General features: G+C 32.3%; 1 protein-coding gene across 3 annotated transcripts in view; it reads left to right on the forward strand.

The window, feature by feature from the left end:
* LOC143073440 (contactin-5-like) overlaps nt 1-25,073 on the forward strand; it is a 48,330-nt gene extending 23,257 nt beyond the window's left edge. The window contains exons 2-13 of one of the 3 annotated variants that reach the window (XM_076248988.1): nt 273-370; nt 4,007-4,208; nt 4,989-5,147; nt 7,160-7,288; nt 8,613-8,912; nt 10,922-11,215; nt 12,340-12,630; nt 14,210-14,374; nt 16,057-16,182; nt 16,623-16,910; nt 17,699-17,905; nt 23,425-25,073. In XM_076248988.1, the coding sequence (XP_076105103.1) occupies nt 273-370; nt 4,007-4,208; nt 4,989-5,147; nt 7,160-7,288; nt 8,613-8,912; nt 10,922-11,215; nt 12,340-12,630; nt 14,210-14,374; nt 16,057-16,182; nt 16,623-16,910; nt 17,699-17,905; nt 23,425-23,534 (2,369 nt within the window). In that variant the 3' untranslated portion in view covers nt 23,535-25,073. The remainder of the gene's footprint in view (nt 1-272; nt 371-4,006; nt 4,209-4,988; nt 5,148-7,159; nt 7,289-8,612; nt 8,913-10,921; nt 11,216-12,339; nt 12,631-14,209; nt 14,375-16,056; nt 16,183-16,622; nt 16,911-17,698; nt 17,906-23,424) is intronic. The other 2 variants (XM_076248990.1, XM_076248989.1) reach the window with 2 other exon arrangements.

Raw genomic sequence — 25,073 nt, forward strand, 5'->3', positions numbered from 1 at the left:
ACTACGTTGAAAAATAAGAGATGCTTTATGATTGCCAATGAGACGGCTATACAACAAAGAATACTGTGCGCCCTTCTTTCGGGGCACAAATGTTTGCTGATTATTTTACTAAAGGAAACATCTCTCAATATATTTCATGCGTCGGAAGCGCTTTTCTGAATTAACCTTTATCAGGAACGCCAAAATCCTAAAATTTTAAAGCATTGGAAAGGATGTATGAGTACATTGTAACAAGTGGATTATTTTTAATGTTGCATTTGTTTATTTTTTAGGTGCGCCATTTTTAAACGACGATTCTTTGACCATTACTTCTATAAAAGGAAAGCAAGTTGTATTACCATGTATCGTCAAAAACTTAGGATTTTCTAGTGTAAGTTAAACTTTGTTCAAGTAAAAACATTGTATGACGATTTTTTAGTGTAATTTTCTAGTGTAAGTAAAACTTATGATTTACTGCTGTATGCAAAACATATGATCTTTTAGTTTGCTTATATACATGATTTTGTTGTAGTGTAACATGTTCTACTGTAAGTAACTCTCAGATATTTTGGTGTAAGTTAAACTCACGATTTTCTAGTTTGAGTATTTCAGTCATTTCAAAAAAATGTACATTTTTCGGTTATTGTCTATTGTCTGTTTTATTTGTAAGTTTGACATATTTTTTCAATTTAACATAAGAGTTTACATATTGTGCAAGATAGTACATGCAAATATTAGTGTGCAAAAAGTTTCATATTTTTTTTTATATTCGTTGAAGTAAGAAAATTCGCCAATTTCCATGCGTTCATTTTTGATAAATAACATTTGCATTCAAATTTTCTGTACATAAAACTGCATTTAAAGGTAAACAGAATGATTTTTCTTCATTTAGTAACATCATAATTAAAAATAAATAACTTTCCATGTTTCAAATCATGACAACTTTTATTCCACAGTCACTGGAATGTCTGTTCATCAATGTTTGTCCTTCCTGTTACTATTTATTTGTTTACGGAATAAAACTACTTTCTCCCTCAAATAACGGCGGTTTTTTATGGTGACGTCGTAGGCGTGGATACAGGACGTAACGACATGGTGAAATTTTTTATGTGGAAAGATTTTGGTCATCAGAATCAAAAGATCGGTAGGTATTGATGTATGCGTACCTTTTTATAATGTCTTTAATGTTACCAGTTGATAGATAATTTTTAATTGCATAAGACTAATGAAACGCTTGTTACCGTAACTTAGGCATGGGCCGGAAGTATAAAAACACTACATCAATTATTAGGAAGCGACTATTTTAAAACCAATTTAAGTTATGTACCAATTTTTCCATCCTGTTACTGTCCTTCCTGTTACAAAGACAGTGGTAACAGGAGGGACAAAAATGGTAACAGGATAGACATACTTTGTAAGAAAACTCAAAATGCCTCTTACATTATCGCAAATAAATTGTTACACATATTTATTACCGTACGGTATATTAATTCATAAAATGTACATTTGTATTGAGGTATTTCTAGAACAAGTCAAGTGCTACCTTGACTGGTAACAGGATGGACAAAATTATTAATTGTGCAACTATTATTTAGAATTCAGTTGCCGATATTACTGTATGTAGCTATTATTCAAGCGTGTCATATAGAATAAGCATTGTTTCTTTTCAATACTCTTTGAATGCTTTACACTTTGCGATTTGTACTTAAGTGTTTTCTTTGGTACCTGAACTTAATTTGGTTCATTTTGTTCCTTGATGTGTTATTTTGTTCTGCTTGGGTTGTAAAACTATCATTATCATATTTTGCCATGCAACTTTTGTACTGGTTTCTTAGAGACATGATTCTTTCTCGTTACAGGCAAATAGAGATATAAACCTTGCGAGACGACAGCAACACTCATGACACAAAAGAATTGCTTTTATTTCAAAAAAAAGGGGGGGGTGAACAAAATATAAATGTGGGTATATTATACCTCTGGTTGTGGTTTGAACTCCCCTGCCCTATTCATAAAATAACAATGAAAATCCCTTCTCCGTCACATGATATTTCACAGCTACCACTATCATACTTAAATGAGATGATATAAGGAGATACAAATATTATTAGAACACCAATTTTAGTCTACAGTAGGTGCACATCATGTACGTATGAGTCGACCCATTAATTGATATAAGAATTTCTACCCATGGATTTATTGCCTTCTTAAAGTTGCAGGTCATTGATATATTTGCCATTCCAAATATAAATACGAACACCAGCGGCCAATCTGTGTGTATTATTCATTTTAATAATTTTTATAATGACATACCCCCCCCCCCCTTTTTTTTTTGGAAGCCTCCGTGCTTTTCTTTGCCAAAACCATTGAGAGACGCTGCTACAACTTCCAGAATATTGGCTATCATTCCGAATCCAAATAAAATCAGAACCTCTTCGTGAACTTATGGAGATGATCCAAAAATCCAAGAATGACAAGCCTTCAGTGTTAAAATGTGTCAAAAACTAGATACATGTATATCAGAATCATTGACAATAAGAAAAAATAATTTGAATTTTCGTTCAGTTGTATTGTTTTGTTCTTTAAATTGTCCTCATGTTTTTAAACATATGAAATTAGTTTTGCTTTTTACGCCTATATCTTCAACCTTCTCTAAGACGGTACGATGGGTGGTTGTTCTGGTGATTGGTTAGCCTCCAGTGGACACTTAAAGGCATAATCAGGAAGAGAATATGATAAATAAATAAGAACCAACATGCTGAACTTGGTCTTAAAAGCGGTAGTTCACAGAAAGGCATGTCATCTTATGTACTGATTTTTACGACTTGCGGCAACCAAATCTTACTTCATACTTAGCGAAAAAAAAACAAAAAACACCAATACCAATTTTTCTTTTGTTTTTGTTTTGTTTTGTTTGTTTGACCCGGACAGGGTTGATACACGTATAAATAGTTCGTGTATAATGTTTAGATACTTATATCTCCCGTTCGTATCCCTATGAAATTCAAAATCCAGTTTTTTTTTATTGATTTTCGTGACCCAAATTATGTTTTGTCTCTACTGTTACCACTTTGTCCTCCCTGTTACTGCCTTTGTTCGTTCCTGTTACCCCAAACAATGTGTAAAATAATTTTTACAATCAACATAACTGATCTATTGACTAAGTTTCCAGTTAGTATAATTGAAAAGGGACATAATAGTAAATTTTCAATGCCACTGTCTCCACAATATTTTTTTAAGAGTGTTTGAAAAATAAGAAATGTGATGATTTTCCTGAACGTACCGACTATCTGCAGATTTTTTTTGGGTAATCTACATAAATGAAAAATGTAAATGTGATTTCAAATGAACACTGCTATGCAAATGTGAGCCACACTTTTCATTGGATATTTTCTTTTCTATAATCACTTTTGCTATCAGTTAAAAAAAGTAACAGGATGGACAAAATCTGACACAAGCTGACACACAATTTTAAAATAAAATTTTCTCAAGTGTTGGTAAGATTGCATATTTGAAAAAAATATTAACAAATCAATATGCTATTGGTTTTTTAAATTAATTTGCATTTATTTTAACTTTTTTTTTGGAAAAGTTCAGATTCCGAATATGTACATTATTTTGAAATGACTGATTTATGAGAATTTTCTAGTGTAACATGTTCTGGTATAAGTTAAACTCTCGATTTTCTAGTTTAAGTATATATGAGAATATTCTAGTGTAACATGTTCTAGTGTAAGTATAACATAGGAGATTCAAGTATAAGTGTGGCATTGTTTGTTTTTTTAAAGTAAAAGCCAGACTTACTATTTTACTAAGTAAGGATATTCATTTTCTCACAATGAAGCGTTACAATGTTTCGTCTTTCTTGAACATAACTAATTTGATATAAAGAAAATAAAAAAATGTCAACACGACAAACATTTAAGCATTTCAACCAACGAAACAATATGTAACATTTGACAAACTCCAATATATAAGCCGATTTAGTCAAATCATATATTCGTATCTTTATGGTTATATTCATTTCCAGATTATATGGTTTTCACCGAGCGGTGGTGCTATAGCTAAAGACACCCATCTGTATTCACAAGATGACAGAATCTCTGTACAACATCCCTACAAAACAGACTATAACTTAGTGATAGACAACATCCGGGAATCTGACGCTGGAATATACATATGTATGGTGTTAGGTGGACAATCAGAGAAACATGTCACTTTAAAAATACAATGTAAGTATTATGTCAATATGGCAAAAATATAAACTTTTGCAATTGGTGGTCAGTGATAGAGAACAAAAATCTATAATGCTAGTTCTCTATGAAACTATTACATCAACGACATAGTACTTCCATGGATAGTTGATAATTAGCCTAAAGGTTTCCAACATGTTTTCTCTGTTTAATATTTGACTTAGCTCAGTCAGGTTAACTTACACATTAATTTTTCCTCGATTTCATGTTTTTGCATGTTTCCTTTTGTTTTTAGAATTCGAGTTGAGATCTTTGGTCAACTTTTCGCTAGATATTTACACCAAAGAAAGACTGAACAGTCATCTCTTACTCGTGCATTGGAATAGAATGAAATTCAAAACAGTGTAGCTGTGGCCATTGATTGACACATTAAAATCATCCATTGACTGGGACAATTTAGGTGAACGTTTGCATGTAACGACCAATGCTCACTATGTACTTTTTAAAGACACTTAAACTATGGGGTCACCAGAAATAACACGATATTTTGATTTATATCAATTATATAAATCAAAACACAAAGGTTATTCCTGATTAATTTTTCGAATTATTTTATAATTAAAGGCGTTAAGAAACCTTTGGTGACCCCACAGTTTAAATGTCTATCGTAGGTACGTCGTGAACAGTGGTCGTTACAGACAAACGTTCACGTAAATTGTCCCAGTCAATGGATGATTTTAATGTGTCAATCAATGGCCACAGCTACACTGTTTTGAATTTCATTCTAAACTGTATTTTTATTTTGCAAAACAAATTTAGCACCACCAACGCTGGACGTACAAAGATCTACACCAAACCTTAAAATAGTAATGGAAGGGGATACGTTATCATTAAAATGTGCAGCTACAGGCAAACCGGAACCTGTAATCAGCTGGTACAGAACCGTAGAAACAGATTCACCCGAGCAGACAAAAGAAGGTAGGAAGAGATCTGTTATCTATGGTATGAAGGATGAGACAAAATCCTATTAAACTAGCCATCGAAATATCCTGGTGCAAAACTAAATTTATGAAACAATTCTGTAGTTTTATTTCATCGGTTACAGCTAACTTTAAGTACACGTGACCACAATTCAAGTGGTGTCATTACATTAGCTGGGACCTTATTTGAACTGATAATGATATCAGACTAAGATCCTTCAAGTAAAAATCATAAACTATTTATTGTCTTTATTTTACGTTTTTCTTGTGTTTTTTTTTTACATGGCGTTGTCAGTTCGTCATCGACTTATGAGTTTGAATATCCCTTTAGTAACGTCCGGCTTACTATAACAATTTTAAATTTCAAGCGAATTTTATTTCCATGCCATTAAATGAGGCGTTAAGGATAAAAGACAACCACTGAGATGCATCTACATTTTACTATTTAAACGCAGCTTAATCCAAACAAATTGTTTTCTTTATAGTATTTAAAAAAAAAAGGATTCTGAAAAAAACTGATATCTATAAAAGAAGATATGAAAGTGCAAACTTACTTTTCTTTATTTAGAATCTAATTTGTTTATGTTTTCAATACATAACCAGAAATAGAACACATAAACATGATAAAACTCAACATTCTAAAAATATACTCACTTTGCTTTGATTGTTAAGTTGTAGGATTGATTGTAAAATTCTTGGATTGATTGTAAAATTCTTATCTTTACGGCTATTATATGTAGTATACAATGTGATAAAGATATCAAATGCATTTAAAATTATCTTTTGTTTAGTAATGATTGAATAAAGAAATTTTAAAGGTCAGAAAATAAAACGAAACATTTGATATCACTCACTTTTCTAAAAACCATAAAGTTTATATATTTTTTGCATTAATGTAATTGTTCGGACAGGTATGATGATTTAATCGAGTAAATCTCATCGGAAAAAATTGACAGTGATAATAGAAACTTTGGCACGACAAGACTTTTATCTTCCAATGAAGAAAAAAATTATTCTGATATATATTATACAAACAAGAGGCTCACTGCAATAACTTTATTATCTCTTGTAACGGCATTTAATTGAAGTGATAGGTATCTTAATTCTGTTGACTTTGGTACTATTTCTCACGAAGACAATTTCCAAATGAAGATATCCATAAAATGGATTGTTTCTATCAAAGAAGCTTTAAAGAAAACGTTCTTGTGGTTAATTAATATAAAAGTAAAGAGATGTGTTATGATTGCCAATGAGACAAACATCCGAAAAAGTTCAATGAAATGAAATTGATGTTATGATTTCATTTTTAATAGGCTTACGAGGCACTATCATGATTTAGTTGTCCATTAAGAAAAGTAGGGTCAAACCTGCTTAAGAGACCACATATATTATGCAAAAACATGTCTTATAAGACCATTGATTTTAGGTCCCACTGTAGTGCATTTAGTAGAGATTAAACCTGTATTAAAGGACCATCTGTCTTAAGAGATCACTGTTTGTCTCTCCCTTAGGTGGTCTCTTAAAACAGGTTTTACTATACTCCTGTCACAGATTACAATAAATATGTTCCTTACGTCGTAGCCAATATTCCTTCCTCTAATCCTCGCAATTACACCTCCGAATATCATGTAACCATTCGAAATTGGATCAGATTTTAATTGCACACGAAATATCATGGATATCAATGAGAACGAGTTTACTCAGTCACTCTTTAGTTTTTCAGCGTTAATGTTTTGAAATCTACATTTTTATAGATATAAACAAAAACTGGACTTTCTTTTTAACATATTTTTACGTTGTAATGAAATCGGTTCTCTTGCAGCTAAGAAGTGTGTGATTTGTTTTACGTTCGTTGTGTAATTAATAATAATTTATATTTGTAGATCTTGCTACAAGATTGTTCAATAGTATCCATAAAGGATGTACAATTAAATGTATTTTTTTCACATCTGAAGTTTTGTCAAATTGCAAGATATTGACCATTCATTTTGTAATTATTTCTATTTCAAGATCTTGGAACGACTGGTACGGTTTTATCAATAAATGATATTGCCCGAGAAGCGGCTGGATCGTATGAATGTGTGGCATCTAATAATTTACCACCAAATGTGTCCAGAGAAATTATTGTAACTGTTCATTGTAAGTTCAACATTGAGTAACTCATAGTTTCATCAAAGTTCACCACGTTTAATTGACCGGCATCAAGTACCTGATCAAAGTAAATCTAAAGTGACTAATTTTACCTATTCTCATTACTATAGAGTTATTGTTTTAACTTTTTTACATATCAATACTGAAATTTGTAAATCTCTTAATAGATGTTAAGCCCTGTTGGTATGATTAATTCGTTTTTCATGCAGTTTGGATCATTTTTGCGATTTCACTCAGATTAGTTAGAACAAAGAAGATGTAAGCTGTTTTTTTTTATATCAACGAGTAAGATTTAGGATATGGCACACGAATATATACTTAACTTCGACAAATGGCTGATCTTCGAACTTAGCTGACTTTAAAAAATATTTAATGTTAATAACAGAGGTAAGCTATCGAAAAACGTCACACTGAAAGGTGATGTTTATAATACTCCGGAAGGGTAAACATTCCTGCTTTGGAATCATGTACTCATGATGTGCAAGTATTTAAGCACCTGTCCTAAGTCAGGAACCTGATGTTCAGTAGATGTCGTTTGTTGATGTGGTTTATACTTGTTTCTCGTTTCTCCTTTTTTATATATATTAGACCGTTGGTTTTTCCATTTGAATGGTTTTACACTAATCATTTTTTTTGGGACCTCTATAGCTTACTGTTCAGTGTGAGCCAACTTGAAGGCTCCATGTTGAAGACGGTACTTTGACCTATCATGGTTTTTCTATTGCAAATTGTGACTTGTATGGAGAGTTGTCGCATTGTCACTCATACCACATTTTCTTATATATAAATCCAAGAAAAAGCATGTCTAGCTTGCTAAGGTTGCTGAAACCTATCTCTGGTCTTCCAGAAACGCATGTCATAATTATTGACAAGGTACATTTTGTGTTCATAGATCTATAAGAAAGTGTACTACATGTATAACCCAAATAGAAGTATAAAATACCATATTCATACTGAAACAGCATAAGGACTAATAAAAGTATGGCCATAAGAAAACAAAAAAGGCATAAAAGCAAAGGCATTTACTGGTACGAACTTGTCACGAGAAAAACTTTATTCCACATTTGTCATTTTCTTTTAGTGTTTACCATTGCAACTTCTTTTGACCATTTTGAAGATAAACCTCAGATATACCCACAGAATGACCAAGTGTCATTGACATTTCTTTTGACCATTTTGTAGATAAACCTCAGATATACCCACAGAATGACCAAGTGTCATTGACATTTCTTTTGACCATTTTGTAGATAAACCTCAGATATACCCACAGAATGACCAAGTGTCATTGACATTTCTTTTCACCATTTTGTAGATAAACCTCAGATATACCCACAAAATGACCAAGTAACGAAGAAGCCTGGTAAGACAGTTATATTTGAATGTGTCGCAGAGGGTTATCCCCTTCCTCAAGTTGTTTGGAGGAGAAATGGAAACATCATATCCAGAACAGAAGCGTCCAATAAATTTAGACAGGATGTATATGAAGACAAAGATTCAATAATATTGTCTCTCCGAATCAACTACCTTGACGATAATGATTTTGGTATCTACACTTGTGAAGCAGAAAATAAATATGGGTCATCGGCACATGATTATACCTTAGAAAAAACAGGTAATTCCATTGTAGTATGCACATACACATAAAAGAGGTGGGACCAAACTTATGGCATCATAGTTGATGACTGCTTTTAAAGACATCCATTCATAGCTAATATGTTGTCCATCTAATTCTAATGTTTTCTTGAAAAAAGTAAACTAACAAATTAAAGATACCGACGAACACCGAGGAAAATTCAAAACGGAAAATCTTAAGTAAATGGCGAAATCAAAAGCTAAAACACATGTAACGAATAAAAAACAAGTGTCATATTCCTGACTTGGTACAGGCATTTTCTTATGTAGAAAATGGTTGATTAAACAAGGTTTTATAGCTTACTTAAACCATGTGCATTATCAACATGTTTATTAGTAAAAAATTCACATAAGTTATCCCTTTCTTCACAACTTCTACTTACGTATAGAAAAAAGAAATATAAGATATCAGATGTTATGGGTCATTTTCAAAAAATGTCGAATTTTCAGTACACCCATGCTAAAATTTTTATTTCTAATGGAAATTTCAGTTGTAATGGTTTAAATGAAAGCTTGTCGGATTTGTGATTCAGAACATTAATAATAAACACACCTAACATCTATTTTGATAGATTAAACTGCATTTAAGGCCGATTTTGGGGGTATTTGTGTGCGTACAGTGTCAGAAAAACACAATTCAAATGATTTTATTTCGATTTTCTGATCGCCTTGATATCTGCAAAAGATACTTTTTAAGAACATTTATTATTACTCTAACGAAAAATCGTAGCTTCTTTATCATTGTATGTAACATATTATCTACAAACTAAATTCAATCAGCGTACGGGAGGTTCATGTCCATCCTGTTACCGCTACTTAAATCAGCCGTTAAATTTTTCTCCCTTTGAATATTTGTTGATTTCAAAAGTACAAAGTAATCTTTACTTTTAAAACGCCTCGTTTCTTGAACGACAGTGTAGAGAAAAGAAATTTCAAGACATTTAGTGAAAAAAATAGAGTGTACTTTGTTTTATGTCTATCCTGTTACCAACAATTTTGATTAATTACACCAACAGTATGCTTGTAAAAACTGCAATAACGTGTTGGAAACCAAATTCATAATAAAAAACCATAATAATTTCACCAAAGGGAGTAGTTATTTCACAACAGCAATCAAAAGGGAGTAGTTATTTCACAACAGCAATCAAAAACGAAGAAATTTGTCAATCCTGTTATGTCTATCCTGTTACTATGGTTGCTATGGTTACAGTAACAGGATAGACAATTGTAGACAAAAACGTTATTTTTTTTTATCTTAACATATAGGTGCAAAACGAATGAAATGTTTCATTGCTTGAACTCATCTTAAGGTTATAACGTCTGAATCTTCCCAATTAAGCATTTGCAGTTGCCATACTGATATCGGTTACAGGATAGACAAAAAGGTAACAGGATAGACTTTTATATAGTGATGTATCAGAAACGTACGTTCCTGTTACCAATGAAATAAAGAGAAAAGTAAACTTATTACTTATGATGGATTTAATTGATGTTGGGTTTATTTGAAAGGGTAAAAAAATGCCGAACAATATGAATTGCTATCTTAGACTTGCATTACTGGTGGTCATGTTTACAACTTTTGAAAACCAATTTTTAGAGGCATTTTTCAGTACAACCTGGAAAATTGGAAAACAATCTATTATTTCACAGAATGAATATATATGGAAGTTTATTCTCTTGAAAACCATCTAATTGGCTACGTAAAACAAGCTTAACATTTTATCTAAACCTTTCCTTAATACCCAAAAATTTCTTTTGAAATGGTAACAGTATAGACAAAATATTGTACCACCGATCAAAAAATGTTTCAAGATATTCTTGTATGACTTCATTAAGATTGCATCTTTTAATATGTTGTTCGTAAAGTATTGTTTGTTTTGATTTGCTTATGTAGAGAGTTGTTTGAATAAGTAACTTTTAATAATTTCAAAATTCGACATTTTTGGAAAATGACCCTTATAATGATTATGTATACTTGTCTAATTTTAGGAGCTCCAAAAATAGCAGTTACATCTTCATTAGTTCGTAAAATGAAAAGTGAAAATGGTGATTTAGAATGTAGAGTTCGAGGTTTTCCTAGGAGCGTTGTTTGGTTTAAAAATGGAGAAAAACTTTCACCTTCAGCTAGCAGACGATATGCTATTGAAACGTACCAAGAAGATGACGTCACTGTGTCTTCATTAACGATCGTGTCGCTTGAGACTTCAGATTTTGCAGTCTACGTGTGTCAGGCTGACAACGAATTCGGAAGTGACGAAATGGAGATACGTTTGGAACAAAGTGGTATCGTATATATTATCCTATTCTAATGTCTAATAATTGTGTCAATTTACACCATTTATCGAAATCAAAATATATATTTCAATTCAAAGTAGCAATTGACAAACTGAAAGACGGGGAAAAGTCAGAAGAACAAACTAACGACACGACTTAGGACAGGCACACTCATACCGAATATGGCGGGGTTAAACATGTAAGCTGGATACCAGCCCTCCTTCTAACCTGGGACAGTGGTGTAACATTACTACATGAGAACAAAACTATAAAAATCTATTGAAAAAAGGCTAAATTTATCAGATGGGTACAAACAGAAATACACCTTACAAACGAGTGGACGTGGACGGGTACTTAATTGTACATCCAAACAACAAAATAACACCAAGTACAGATCTGAGAGTACTCGCAGTTACTGACAGCTAGTTTAAAGCCAATAATAACTAAGAAAAAAAATCATGTATGTAAGACTAAATATTCAACCAATACACATCCAACATACAATGGATTTAGTGTAAAGTTACAAACAGTTAGAGAAAAACATGACCGTGTGCAAGGCCAAGATACAGGTATCGTCAGATTGTAGATCCATGAAAGGGCAATATAACAATTATATTTGGTTTGATTTTTATTTACTGATACACAATTAATATTTATACCAATAAAAACAATATTCAAAGATCTAATTACAGCATACCTGCCAACTGTCACTATTTGAGGGGGATTTCCCCCATGGAGGCTCCCAAATTGAAATTTTGAAAGAGCAATTTTGTCCACAATTTAAACAAAACAATTAATTTGACAATGACATGAGGCTTCTTAAAGTATGAAGAACCCCAAAAAACAACATTAAAGTGTATTTGCAGGCCCCCTTCAAGGTTTTTAGGACAAGTCAGCCATCTTGCACGCAAAACCCCCATGAGCATTTTGAAAAGTTGCCAGGTATGTTACAGCGTTGAATAGGTAACCCTTTTAAATAAATTTATTTAAAGGATCGATAAGTTTACCAAGACTATTACAGACATTGGTCAATTGTTACCAGTATTCGCTTTTCTTAATGCCTTTGATTTTTTTTGCAAGTTTTATTTCACAGTTTGCAAATGTTTAGGCAACATTTCTTTTAAAAATTACAGTTATTGATATAAGTGGACCAGCAGAAGGGAAAGTTGGAAGGGACATAACGCTAGTTTGCAACGCAACATCCGATACTATAGGAAAAGATAGTATTGTGTGGCTCAAAAACGGACAACGATTGGTCAAGTCTGCACGCATCACTACGTCACGTGATATTAATACAGATGACAAAAGAATTTATAGTAAACTGTTCATAAACAAGATGAAACTTGGTGACAAGGGAACATACACTTGTAGAACATTGAACCTCTTAGTTAAATCTCATTCTTTAAGTATAACTCAGGTTCCAGGTGAGTGAACAGACATATATTTTCTTTAGAACATAGAATCTCTTTGTTAAATCTCATTCCTTAAGTATAACTCAGATTCCAGGTAAGTGAACAAACATACACTTGTAGAACATTGAACCTCTTAGTTAAATCTCATTCTTTAAGTATAACTCAGGTTCCAGGTGAGTGAACAGACATATATTTTCTTTAGAACATAGAATCTCTTTGTTAAATCTCATTCCTTAAGTATAACTCAGATTCCAGGTAAGTGAACAAACATATATTCTGTAGAATATAGAATATCTTGGTTAAATCTTATTCCTTAAGTTTAACTCAGATTCCAGGTGAGTGAACAGACATATATTCTGTAGAACATATAATCTCTTGGTTAAATCTTATTCCTTAAGTTTAACTCAGATTCCAGGTGAGTGAACAAACATATATTCTATAGAACATGGAATCTCTTGGTTAAATCGTATTCCTTTAGTATGATTCAGGTTTCAGGTGAGAGAATTAGCATACACCTGAACAATTCGTGTCTTCTTTCAAACTGTGTTCTCCAGTACTAATGATTGGCATGATTAAGATGATGCTCCTGTCGTTATGCATGTACATGTTGATAATAGTTCTTCAAACACTGGATTTCAGCAAACAGTGAAGTTCAACGTGAATTGTTTGTGTCTGTATTTAAAGACACATTTGATGCCCCTCCATAGCTCTTTTTTATTCCATAAAGCAGTACCTCAGGCGCTTGTATACGAAAGATCGTGTTACTAGTACATTATATACCATACCATAGGTAATTTTTCAAAGACAAGTGCCTGTGAATAAGTTTATTAATTTTTGCTGTTTTTTGTTCCTTTCGAATTACATCAATATAGTATGTATTGCAGAGGATGTAAGTACTGTGTATGTTAAAAATAAAAAAACTTTATATGGCAGTGTAAAGTTCAGATAAAAACTGATTAATGTTGTTAAAGAAGTATGTAATGACAAAGGTTAACCACAGGACCATTTGTCACAGGAGCTTGAACTGACCTAGCTGACAAACTGTCATTTAAAAAGAATTTGAAGAAAATAAAATAATCCCGTCAAGCCTTTGCAAATTTTGTAGCAGTTAGCCCGACAAACCATGCACCCTCATGCAGAGTGAAAAAACATTATCCTGACATATAACGTAAACGTAGACTGATTGTGAAATAAAGGTTTTATTTGTGAAAGTACTCTAGGAGCAGTTGGACAGACAACAGATATAGGAAGATGTGGTGTGAGTGCCAATGAGACAACTCTCCACCCAAATAACAATTTATAAAAGTAAACCATTATAGGTCAATGTACGGCCTTCAACACGGAGCCTTGGCATGTATTCCCATGTATAAGTTGAACCAAAAATTTCAAAGGTCAACATTCTGTCATTTATGAAAATCCAAAAGAATCAAAATCTGTATGCACACCTTTTGCTTTTAAACCAAAATAAAACATAAAACCCAAACAAACAGAAAGAAATATAAAAAAAGTGTAAGAAGTTGCCATTAATGTCAAATTTATGTCACTTGAAATTGTGATCATAGTCTATTGCATTGAACTGTCTTTATTACAGATGATTTTGTCAACATAGACAAGTCTTTATCAAGTCCTGCAGACGTAATCAGAAAAGAAAATAGCGGTCCTATCAAACTTATGTGTAAAGTAGAAGCTTTTCCAAGAATAATGATATTTTGGTATAAATATATCGGAAAAAGCGACGGACGAAAGCAGTATACAGGTATTTAATATAAAATGAAACGTCAAGATGCATTCTGCCTGATACAAAAAAAAAAAAAAAAAATCACAAAAATACTGAACTCCGAGAAAAATTAAAAACGGAAATTCCCCAATAAACGACAAAAGAAAAAAACCCCACATGAAACGAATGCACAAGAAATATTATATTTCTGATTTGGTACAGGCATTTTCTAATGTAGAACATGATGGATTAAATCTGGTTTTAAAACTAGCTAAACCTCTCACTTGTATGACAGTCGCATCAAATTCCCTCATATTGACAATGATGTGTGAAGAAGTGGGATATCTGCCACAGGTAATATATCAAGAGTAAAAACTCTGGTAATAAATTAAGAGGTTTATGGTGAAGGACAAAAGGATATACAAAAGTTCATAATCTTCAATAATATCAAGCTGATAATGTATATCTGAATAATTAGAAGAACATACCAAGGGCATCTGATAATAAATCAACAGGATATCAAAGAATATCTGATGATTGGTCGAGAATCTATCAAGGGATGTCTGGTGATTGGTCAGAGGATATCCAGGAATATCTGGTGATAAGTCGAGAGGCTATCAAGGGATGTCTGGTGATAGGTCAGAGGATATCCAGGAATATCTGGCGATAAGGCGAGAGGCTATCATGGGATGTCTGGTGATAGGTCAGAGGATATCCAGGAATATCTGGTGATTGGTCGAGAATCTAACAAGGGTTGTCTGTTGATAGGTCAGAGGATATCCAGGAATATCTGATGATTGGTCGAGAATCTAACAAGGGATGTCTGTTGATAGGTCAGAGGATATCCATATCTGGTGATTGGTCGAGAAACTATCAAGGGGTGTCTGGTGATAGGTCAGAGGATATCCAGGAATATCTGATGATTGGTCGAGAATCTATCAAGGGATGTCTGTTGATAGGTCAGAGGATATCCAGGAATATCTGGTGATTGGTCGAGAATCTAACAAGGGATGTCTGTTGATAGGTCAGAGGATATCCAGGGAAATCTATTGACAAGTAGATAATCTATTAAGGGATAGCTGGTGATAAATCAAAAGGCTGTCAAGAGATATCTGATGATAAATCAAGAGGATATCGAGAGATATCTGGTAATAAGTCGAAAGGCTATCAAGGGATATCTAGTTTAAAGAAGAGAAGCTATCAAGGGATATCTGGTGATAAGTCCAGAGACTATCTATGGATATCTGGTTTTAAGTCAAGAGAATATCAAGGGGCCTATTTTTATAAGTCCAGATGCTTTCAAGGGGTATCTGATTATAAGTCAAGAGAATGCGAAGTGGTATACGGTGAAAAGACAAGAAGATACCAAGGGTATCTAGTGGAAAGTCGCATTTAATGATAAATATAAAAATAAAACGGAGGATGGAATTGTGGTTACGACAAATGGCAAAGAAATTTTGAAATGTTTTAATAAGTGAATATCAGATGATTGCACACTTACCTTTTAGAAACCTTGGTTCAATTGCTTTCTCGTTAGCAGCCTCAACATTTATCGGAATCAAAGGGAAATTAATGTTGATATAAATTGATATATAGAAACTCAAAGTATAAATGGAAGCAGAATTCATCGTAGATTTACGTCTCGCCATCGCTATAATTTATTCAGAAATAAGGGAATATGAAATAGTTTCATTTCTTTTTTCATCATTTCTCCATTCCAGAAATAGCGTCTGGTGATGAAATGTTGACATTAGACAGCCATAGATCCGTGGCAGGGACATACCAATGTCGGGCAACCAATGGGAAACAATCAGAGGAGACACTAGATATTGATGTAGACATTCAATGTAAGAATGCATGTTTGAATAATCATCGGTTCCACGGCTCTGTTATTTTTTATTAATCAAACCTCATTTTGTATTTTTGTCCTAATTAAGCATGAACTATTTGCCATTGGACATTAGGCAAATAAAAAATTAATAAATCTTAATATGTAATAAACAAGAATTGTACTTATTATAAGATGAATGTCCTTTTTCATTGAGGATGTTTAAAACTGATCATGACTGGAAATTTTTTTTTATATGTTATGAAGCTTTTTATTTTTTTTTGTTTATGCTAGAAGTTATCATTTTATTCTTTATGATTTATGTTACATTTTTAGTTTGCTTTATTTCATTTTAATTTTGCTTTGTATGAATATTTTTATTTTTAAAGTTTGAATACCTTTTATCCATAACATGTGCACGGTGTGACATAACAGTTTTGTCGATTATGCGTTTTGCAGATCCTGTTAAAGTTTCAGTGTCCTCTCGTAGAATCAAGAAAGAAATTGGGATGCCATTAATAGCTGAATGCAATATAACAGGAAACCCAATCATATTCAACTATTGGGTGTCACCCAAAGGTCCTAATTCTACGTTTGACCATACATTAGACATTGTACCTCACGAAAGCTATAAAACTATGGCAATGAAAATAATGAAATTAAATATAGAAGATTTTGGACAATATACCTGTGTTGGTGGAAACCACCTTGGCCAAGACTCAGTCAGTGTTACCATTTTACCACTTTGTAAGCCATTTATGATTTAAGATTTTTTATGTCAATTTTTGGCATCACATTTTTAAAGTTTAATACAGAAAATAACTTACAGAATTCTAAAATATATAAATATTAAAATAAGGAGATGTGGTATGATAGCAAATGAAACAGTTATCCACCAAAGTAAAAATGAAGTAGGTGTAAGCAATAACAGGCAACCGTGCGACATTTAACTGAGGAAACCTCATGCCGTATAGTCGGCTATAAATAGAATTAGCATGTACAAACTGCCATTTAAATCTATTATTTCCCAGAAGTTTCAAAATTTGTCATTGACATAGCAAAGTTTATACACATGTACTAATGTTGACTGTGTTATTTGACTTACATCAGACTTCTTATAAAAAAATGGTGATTATAAAAGAACGAGATTTTCTCTCTCTTGAATATATCCTTACAATTTGTGACCCACTAATTGCATGCAAATTAATTGTCCTTTACTGATGAAACAGTTATAAATATCATATGTTACGTTGCTCCTTTTGTTGGTTATTGAGAAGAATCATTAATTTGTATAACCGATGGTTTTTTTTTTAAAAATAATATTATAGGCACTTAATTGTGCAAGACAAGTTAAATTCATATTATTGTTTTATAAATGAACATTTTATATTTTGCTCATCGTTTGAGGTCGTAACGAGTGACCTTTAGTTGTGTATTCCCTTCCCCTTTGTTTGGTCTTTGGTTTATAAATATTTCGTTTGTAAATTATACCTCATCTTTACTTCTCTTTATTTTAATATTTTTTTCTCTTAAAGTTGCCACAACAACCCTTGCTCCTGCCAAGACTACCACAAAAACCATGACAACAACAATTAAAACATTGACATCTACAAAAGAGCATATTACACCGGTGCCAATTATTGTCACAAAAAAGCCGATAGAGAAAACAACAAAGAAACGGAAACCCAAACGGACAACAACACCTTCCGTACCTACTGCAGAACCTGATTATAGAGAAGCAGGTAAAATATATGTTATTTATTGAGCACACTATGATGACGTCTAAACTTTACACCATACCTATGATGACACGACATTAAGACCATATGGACTGTGACTACTGAGCATGAGACTATATGGTTACCAAAATGTAAATTTCAAGACCATATAGTGACCTTAGCCTACGTTAACTTAACATTAGGACCAGATAATGACTAAAACTTTAAGACAATATAGTGACCAAACATTAAGACCATGTTATGACATAACCTTAAGACCATGTGGTGACTTAATCGTTAGACCATATGGGGACTTGAACTTAAGACAATATGATGACCTAACTTTAAAACCGTTTTGTGACATTTACTTGTGGACTATTGACAAAGGTATGTTAAGGACTGAATGAGAATCTTTGATCGGATTTGTTATAAAAAAAAGCAACACGACGGGTGCCACATGTGGAGCAGGATCTTCTTACCCTTCTGGAGCACCCGAGATCACCCTTAGTTTTTGGTGAGGTTCGTGTTGCTCATTCTTTAGTTTTCTATGTTGTGTCATGTGTGCTATTGTTTGTATGTTTGTCTTTTTTCATTTTTAGCCAGGCGTTGTCAGTTTATTTTCGATTTATGAGTTTGACTGTCCCTCTGGTATCTTTCGTCCCTATTTTGATGTATACTTCAGGCACTTGTGTGCTTTTAACATCTGTATGTTGCCCTTTGAATGACAGTATTGACATGTGTATACTGTTGACAGTGTGTTACCCTCTGAATTACAGAATCGACGTATGCCACACTTGTTTACTGTTGTAGACTTACAATGTATGTTGCCCTCTGAAAAACCAGATTGATATATGAAACTGACACTAGTGTACTGTCGATGGCTTTATGTTGCCCTTAGAATGACGAGCTGCTGAAGACTATATGTCCCCCCTGGATGGCAATATTAACATATAAAACAGTCAATTGTGTACTGTCAATGGCTGTATGTTGTCCACTGAATGACAAGATTACCATATACTACAGACACTTGTGTACTGTTGAAGAGTATATTTTTCTTGATAAATGAAAAGCTCGACATTTGGTAGTGATAATTGTGACAGTTGGTGACTTCAAATTGCCCTCTTAATGGCATGATTGACATGTAGTATGTGCACTGCTCTACTGTTGAAGACTATCAATATAATTTTATTACATTCAAGAATTGCTTTGACGTTGCGCACGATATTGGTGTCACTTTGGAAATATGGGTTAGAAGGCGGGTTATTCAAATTCAAACTCTTATCCTATACAATAAATATCCATGTTATGCATATCATTCGAAAGGAAATAAACCACAGAAATCAATAACATAGATGATTTTGTGTTTTGTCTATTTTTTAATGAAAAACTTTGCTCATTTCGATGCCTATAACGTCATTTTAAGGGTGTCCCGCTGTTACAATTTTGTTTTATGTGAGTCTTTAAAATCCCAATGCGGATTCATTAGTAAGTAGAATGGTTAAAAATTTTGCAATTGTTTTGTATACATTCAACTTAAAATGAAGTAACAGACGTTTTTAACTTTAAGAGAAGAAAGATCGTCAAAAGAGTTTAAATAAAAAAGAGAAAAAATGTCCCAATTAGCTGCTCAACCCGTAATTTTTTTTATGTCTTCATTTTCACAAGATATAACGAACGAAAATGGATTTTAATAATATCAGAAAATTTATACATGTCCCGAATAAGCTATCTGAAGTCATCATTAAGTAACTGCGGTCTTATTTTAAAAACATCGTCATTTTCCCCGTGTCCAATAAAATGTCCCGATGGACAAAATAACACAAAGAATAATTCAGAGGCTTTTTATCAAACGAAATTCTACTATATCTCAATTTTTTAACACCTGTTAACTGATATGAATGGAAAATACATTTAATTTCCTTTAAAATGATATGATATGTACTTTTGTTTGAGTTGCAGTTAGAAAATCCGAAACGATCTAGGATGTCCGATGAAATGTCCCCGTAACCGTAATTTGACGTTCGCGTTATAATAACGTTAAACTGTATACGAATTTTCTTGCATATTTGGCATAACATAATTTCATGATATGGTCTGATCTATATAAAATAAAGTTCTCGTTTAATATGCATTAAAATACAGTTCTGCATTAATTCATGCATATAAGATGTCGAAATATTCAACTCGGATATTTCATAAAGACAAGGCCCCGGAGGTATAACAATGAGATAACTTACTAATAACCACACTCCCACTTTATAAAAGCAAGATACATTGAAAAGGAAAATGCGATCAAAAGTGAGATCTTCTAAATTATCCTCCTAAGCCAGATAGTATCTGTAATTCCTAGCGTTGCTATTAAAAGATTCGAAGCTATGCACATGAATGAAAATTCTCACAAAAAAATTATGAGAAAAAGTACACCTTAGTCGTGAACATTTCAGTAAAACGTGCAATCATTTTTTTTTTGTCGCATCGACTCATTTAACAAAACGTTTTATCAGAGAAATACTTGTGTCATAAACATTTCAGTATAGCTAACGATCATTTCTTTTTATCTACTGTGAGTAGAACGATTCCTAGTCATCAACCTAGCAATATGGGTTTGAAAAATAAGGTTATTACATTTAGAAGTAGTGTGGCAGAATGAAGATTATTTTCTCGAATCTCCAACAGAATTGCCTGGTACATAGGCATGTGATGAAACTAGTATATTGAAATTGAAACTTTTCTTTTACCATAATTTGAGAAAGAATGAAAGAGAGAGAGAGTGAGAGAGTAGTTGTCCGACATATATGATGGATGGCACACAAACATGTAGCAGCTAGCTCCAAGGTATTAATTTACAGACACTCCCAACTCATTCTACAAAAAAAATCAACCAATCGATCTGCGGTGTAAAGAATATCTTTTTTATTATCTTCGCAGAACGCCACAAAACATAGGTTGAATTCTAATTTTTACATCGCGATGACCGTGAGGGCATTCCGATGTATTGTTGCCATAGAGATTTGACTTTCGTTTTTGGCTGGTAACCGATCGTATAAATACGCGGATATCATCGAGTGCAAAATAACATTTCTTATCGCTTGTTATAAATTCACTTCTTCAATGAATACTCATAAGAACAGAAATTTATAATACGAAAATATTATGTCGTTACAAATATTTATATGCATTAAAAAATGCACACGTACAGAAAAATTGTGTTAACGCATGCGGAAGAATATCACAAGAAAGTTTTTTCGGGAAAATATGAATGTCTACTCAAATCCAATCTATTGGAAAAATCGAATTGTTATAGAAGAGTGTCCACCATGCACTTGTACTGCACTATTATTAGAATCGTAGAATAGAATGATATACAATTGGATGAAAATTATACATACATGTTTCTGCTATATACAATTATAAATATAATATATAACAACAAACCAGAGTATACGTATTTGTACCACCCCTATATAATAGATATTAAAGCAGTGAAGTTGAATTCCTTGTCATTTATTCATCATCCACGCACGAACTTGTCTCAGAAAAAAAATATCTCTGTACATAAACCTCAGTTTTCCAGTATAGAAATGTGATTTTTTTTCTGAGACAAGTGCTTGTGACCATCCACAAGAACTTTCGGTCATCCGAGGTTCAGTACTTCAGTACTTTGATTATACTTTTAAAACAATTTAAAAACGAAACCAAAAAGATTGAAACCGAAAACATAAAAATAAATCAGATGTATGTCAAAGAAGATTTTGTGTAAACCGATACTCAGTTATATGCTGAAAATGGAAGCGCGGAACCAAAAATATTGTATAGTATAAAAAATGCATGAAATGCATTCCTGATGGTCCATAGTTGTTCGCTTGAGAAAACACTGAACTATGTTAACATGCACATATAGCAGTTACTTAAAAAAATCACATCTAGTAAAGACAAAAAGTTGTATTATTCAAAATCGGATTTCGACCTGCTGGTAATCTGTGATGTAGGTATTGGTCTGTGTAAAAGTTTTCCATACTTTGCCAAATTCTATAATTTCAAATATTTAAAAAAAAAAGTATTGATTGCCGACCCTTTGTTGAAGCTTGAGTTTGTGCAAAAATATCAGATGAAAGGATAGCTTGCAAAATATGTTTCCGAAAGCAAAAACAAAACAATATAGAATCACGGTTCTCATTTTCACAATAAAGTAGAAGATGTGGCCGTATAAGACCAATTAATAATTGCTATATGCAAACAACAATGAGCAAAACCCTTACCTTCAAGTTATAGTCAGCTATGAAAAGCCCGAAATGACAAATGTAAAACAATTCAAACGAGAAAACTAATGGCCTGATTTATGTGCAAAATGTGTAAATTCCTACATAACATGAATTTTCTTAATTATATGCCTGGTAAAACAATCCTGATTTAAAAAATTTAATCAATGAAAACGTTAATTTTCTTTTTAAAAAAAATAATTAAGACCCCGACCAACTTTAAATTATTGAAAGTTGGCAACGGCAGCATAAGAGCACGTATTTCTTTTTCAAACATGATGCACATTTTATAAAGTTTTTTGTTAGAGATATTTTAAATAATGATATAGTTAACATTTTCCATAAAATCGGGATTGATGTTAAGATTGTGGACTTACTTATACGTTAAAATAAATAATATGAATTATAATGTAATTATAAGTCACTGTTTAAGAAAAATTAAATAAAACCAAATTCTTGGACTTTTATATTAACGTTAGTATACAGTATAATAATCCCAGGATTAAAGTGTTGATAAAATAAGATTATGAAAAGAAAAATAGCTTGCGATATACTACCTACATCTTTCACATAATCAAAGACAAATCAAGAAGCATTTGAATATTAATTGAGGGAGCGATATTACCAAATTACAACAAACATATATAAACGTGTAATTGGGGAAAAGAGACAGAAACAAGAAACGAAATATTTACAATTTCACTAGCAAAGATAGGAGACGTCTTCTGGCAGAACGAGCATTGCTTAATTTTAAGAAATGAGAAGAAACTGATTGTTGAAGGCCGTACAGTGACCTATAGTTCTTAATTTCTGTGTCATTTTGATCTCTTGTGGAGAGTTGTCTCATTGGCAATCATACCACATCTTCTTTTTATATATTTAAATCATTTTACAAGACATCAAATTGTCATTTTGTGCTATTGTTGCAGACAATTCTTCGCAAAAATTAAAAATAGTTCATGTATCTAAAATTTTGTTTTAATTCAATGGAATTTTGCATTTGCACCGGCTTGAAAAAATAAAACCATATAAAGAAACAACTTCGAACATCTCTTTACTTTAAGCGGCATTTTCACACGAGTAGAATAGAAGGTCAACGTTTGAAACTTTCCGTGGATCAACGTCAAAATCGTCGTTTTATTAGGAACGTCGTGTAACGCTGAGTGGTACCAATACCGTGCGTAACGTCTTTCTAATTGGCGTTTAATAGACATGTAAATGAGTATATGTTTATCCATTGCAATAATTTATTTTTGGTGTTTACCTGTTTTTTTTTCTTTCCAGACAAAGAACAAGTTAAACAGGATAACCGAAACAAAAGTTCTGGTATGACCACCAGCTATATTTTACTGACTGTGACAGTAGTCTTCGCATTCCAAAAATTGTTTTCATAGCAGAATCATGTACATATGTATGAATGAAGAGGCAGCTTGCTGGTATAAATGTAGAAAAAAATACAGCCAAAGTATTTGGATTCAATATTTCGTTTGTTAATTATATATTTTATCAATTTGCAAAAAAGTCAATCAAATGTTTTATTCCACATCAGAGAATCTGAAAAGAGGAGGTAATTGATTATTGTTTATTATTCATATATTTTTTTTTTATTGGAATGATACAAGGAGATAAGAGAAAATTATTGTAAGAATTGTCAACTAAGTAACACGTATTTTGTTGTCATTTCTATTCCCTTTAGTTGTTTCAAAATCTATACGTATATAGTGTTTGTATGGTAATTTGGTTCATTGTTTAACGATGTTTTCTTTAGTTTCTGTTTTTATAAAAAAAAAATATTTATACCATAATTTTTTGTTGAGCTTTTGTTGTATTAGACATTATTAGAAACTGTTTAAATTTTCTGTAGGTATGTTATATCTTCATTTTGTTCTTCGAAAATGGTTCCACAGAAATCGAAGAACTTAAATGTGTTCATCTAACCAGTTTTGGTCACTTATCCAACGTCTTCGTGCGGTTTGATCACTTTAAAAAACCCGGTCAGATTTCTTTTTTATATTTTTGTTTAAACTGGTACACGATGTTGAGACCTAGCCATCATCCATTTAAGCACGAAACTGTAAACTGAAAGTAGTTTGACTGCAACTTGTACTCCCTCATGTTCATAAGTTTTTGTAACATGTTTTAATCCTGATCAAACCTTTACGTTTTGTTATGAATGAGAGTAAGATTACGCACACGTGTTTATGAGTGTATTTATTATAATTTATGGATACTGCACAGAGACATACATGACTCTCTAAATTGTGTAAATAGCATCAGTTAGTTATCATTGTATCTTTTTATTTTTCACTTTAATTTCTATGAAGAGTTTAAGAAAATGATTAGTTCAGATGACCCAAAATGATTTTACCCAGCCACACTCTGTATGTTTATGTCCTTAGCCATGCTCCTGTAGTCTAGTAGATGTTGGTTACCGTTGATCATTATTGTTTTTTCGTTTTATGTTATAAGCTTAAATCAGGCTGTTATTTTCACTTTTTCATCTGTTTCATGTGTACAATTTTTGTTTTGCTCATTGTTTATGTTCGTACAATGGTCTGTTAATATGTACATCAATCTTATTTTCTCTTTGGTAGTTATCTTGAAGAATTATTGTTTGTAGTTTCATGTACATTTATTTTTGTTCGGAATAGACGCATGTTGGTGGTTTTGTGGTCTGTTCCAATGAATGATTCTATTTACCGTTAACAATAGATGAGGAATTAGATGCAATAATAAAATATGTCTCATTACTGTCAATACAATTTATTTAATCATTGCTTAAAATTTGTAAATATATTTCTATCGATGCTGAAATACATAATTATGTCTGTGACAGTCTTTGCTCATGATAATCTTGTTTTCTTATTTGTGTGTTTGTATAACGTGTGCATATTTCATTTTACGTGCCATATTAAAAACATAAAAAAATTTAA

Source organism: Mytilus galloprovincialis, chromosome 4 (assembly GCF_965363235.1).
Source record: "Mytilus galloprovincialis chromosome 4, xbMytGall1.hap1.1, whole genome shotgun sequence".
In the NCBI taxonomy this organism is placed as follows: domain Eukaryota; kingdom Metazoa; phylum Mollusca; class Bivalvia; order Mytilida; family Mytilidae; genus Mytilus; species Mytilus galloprovincialis.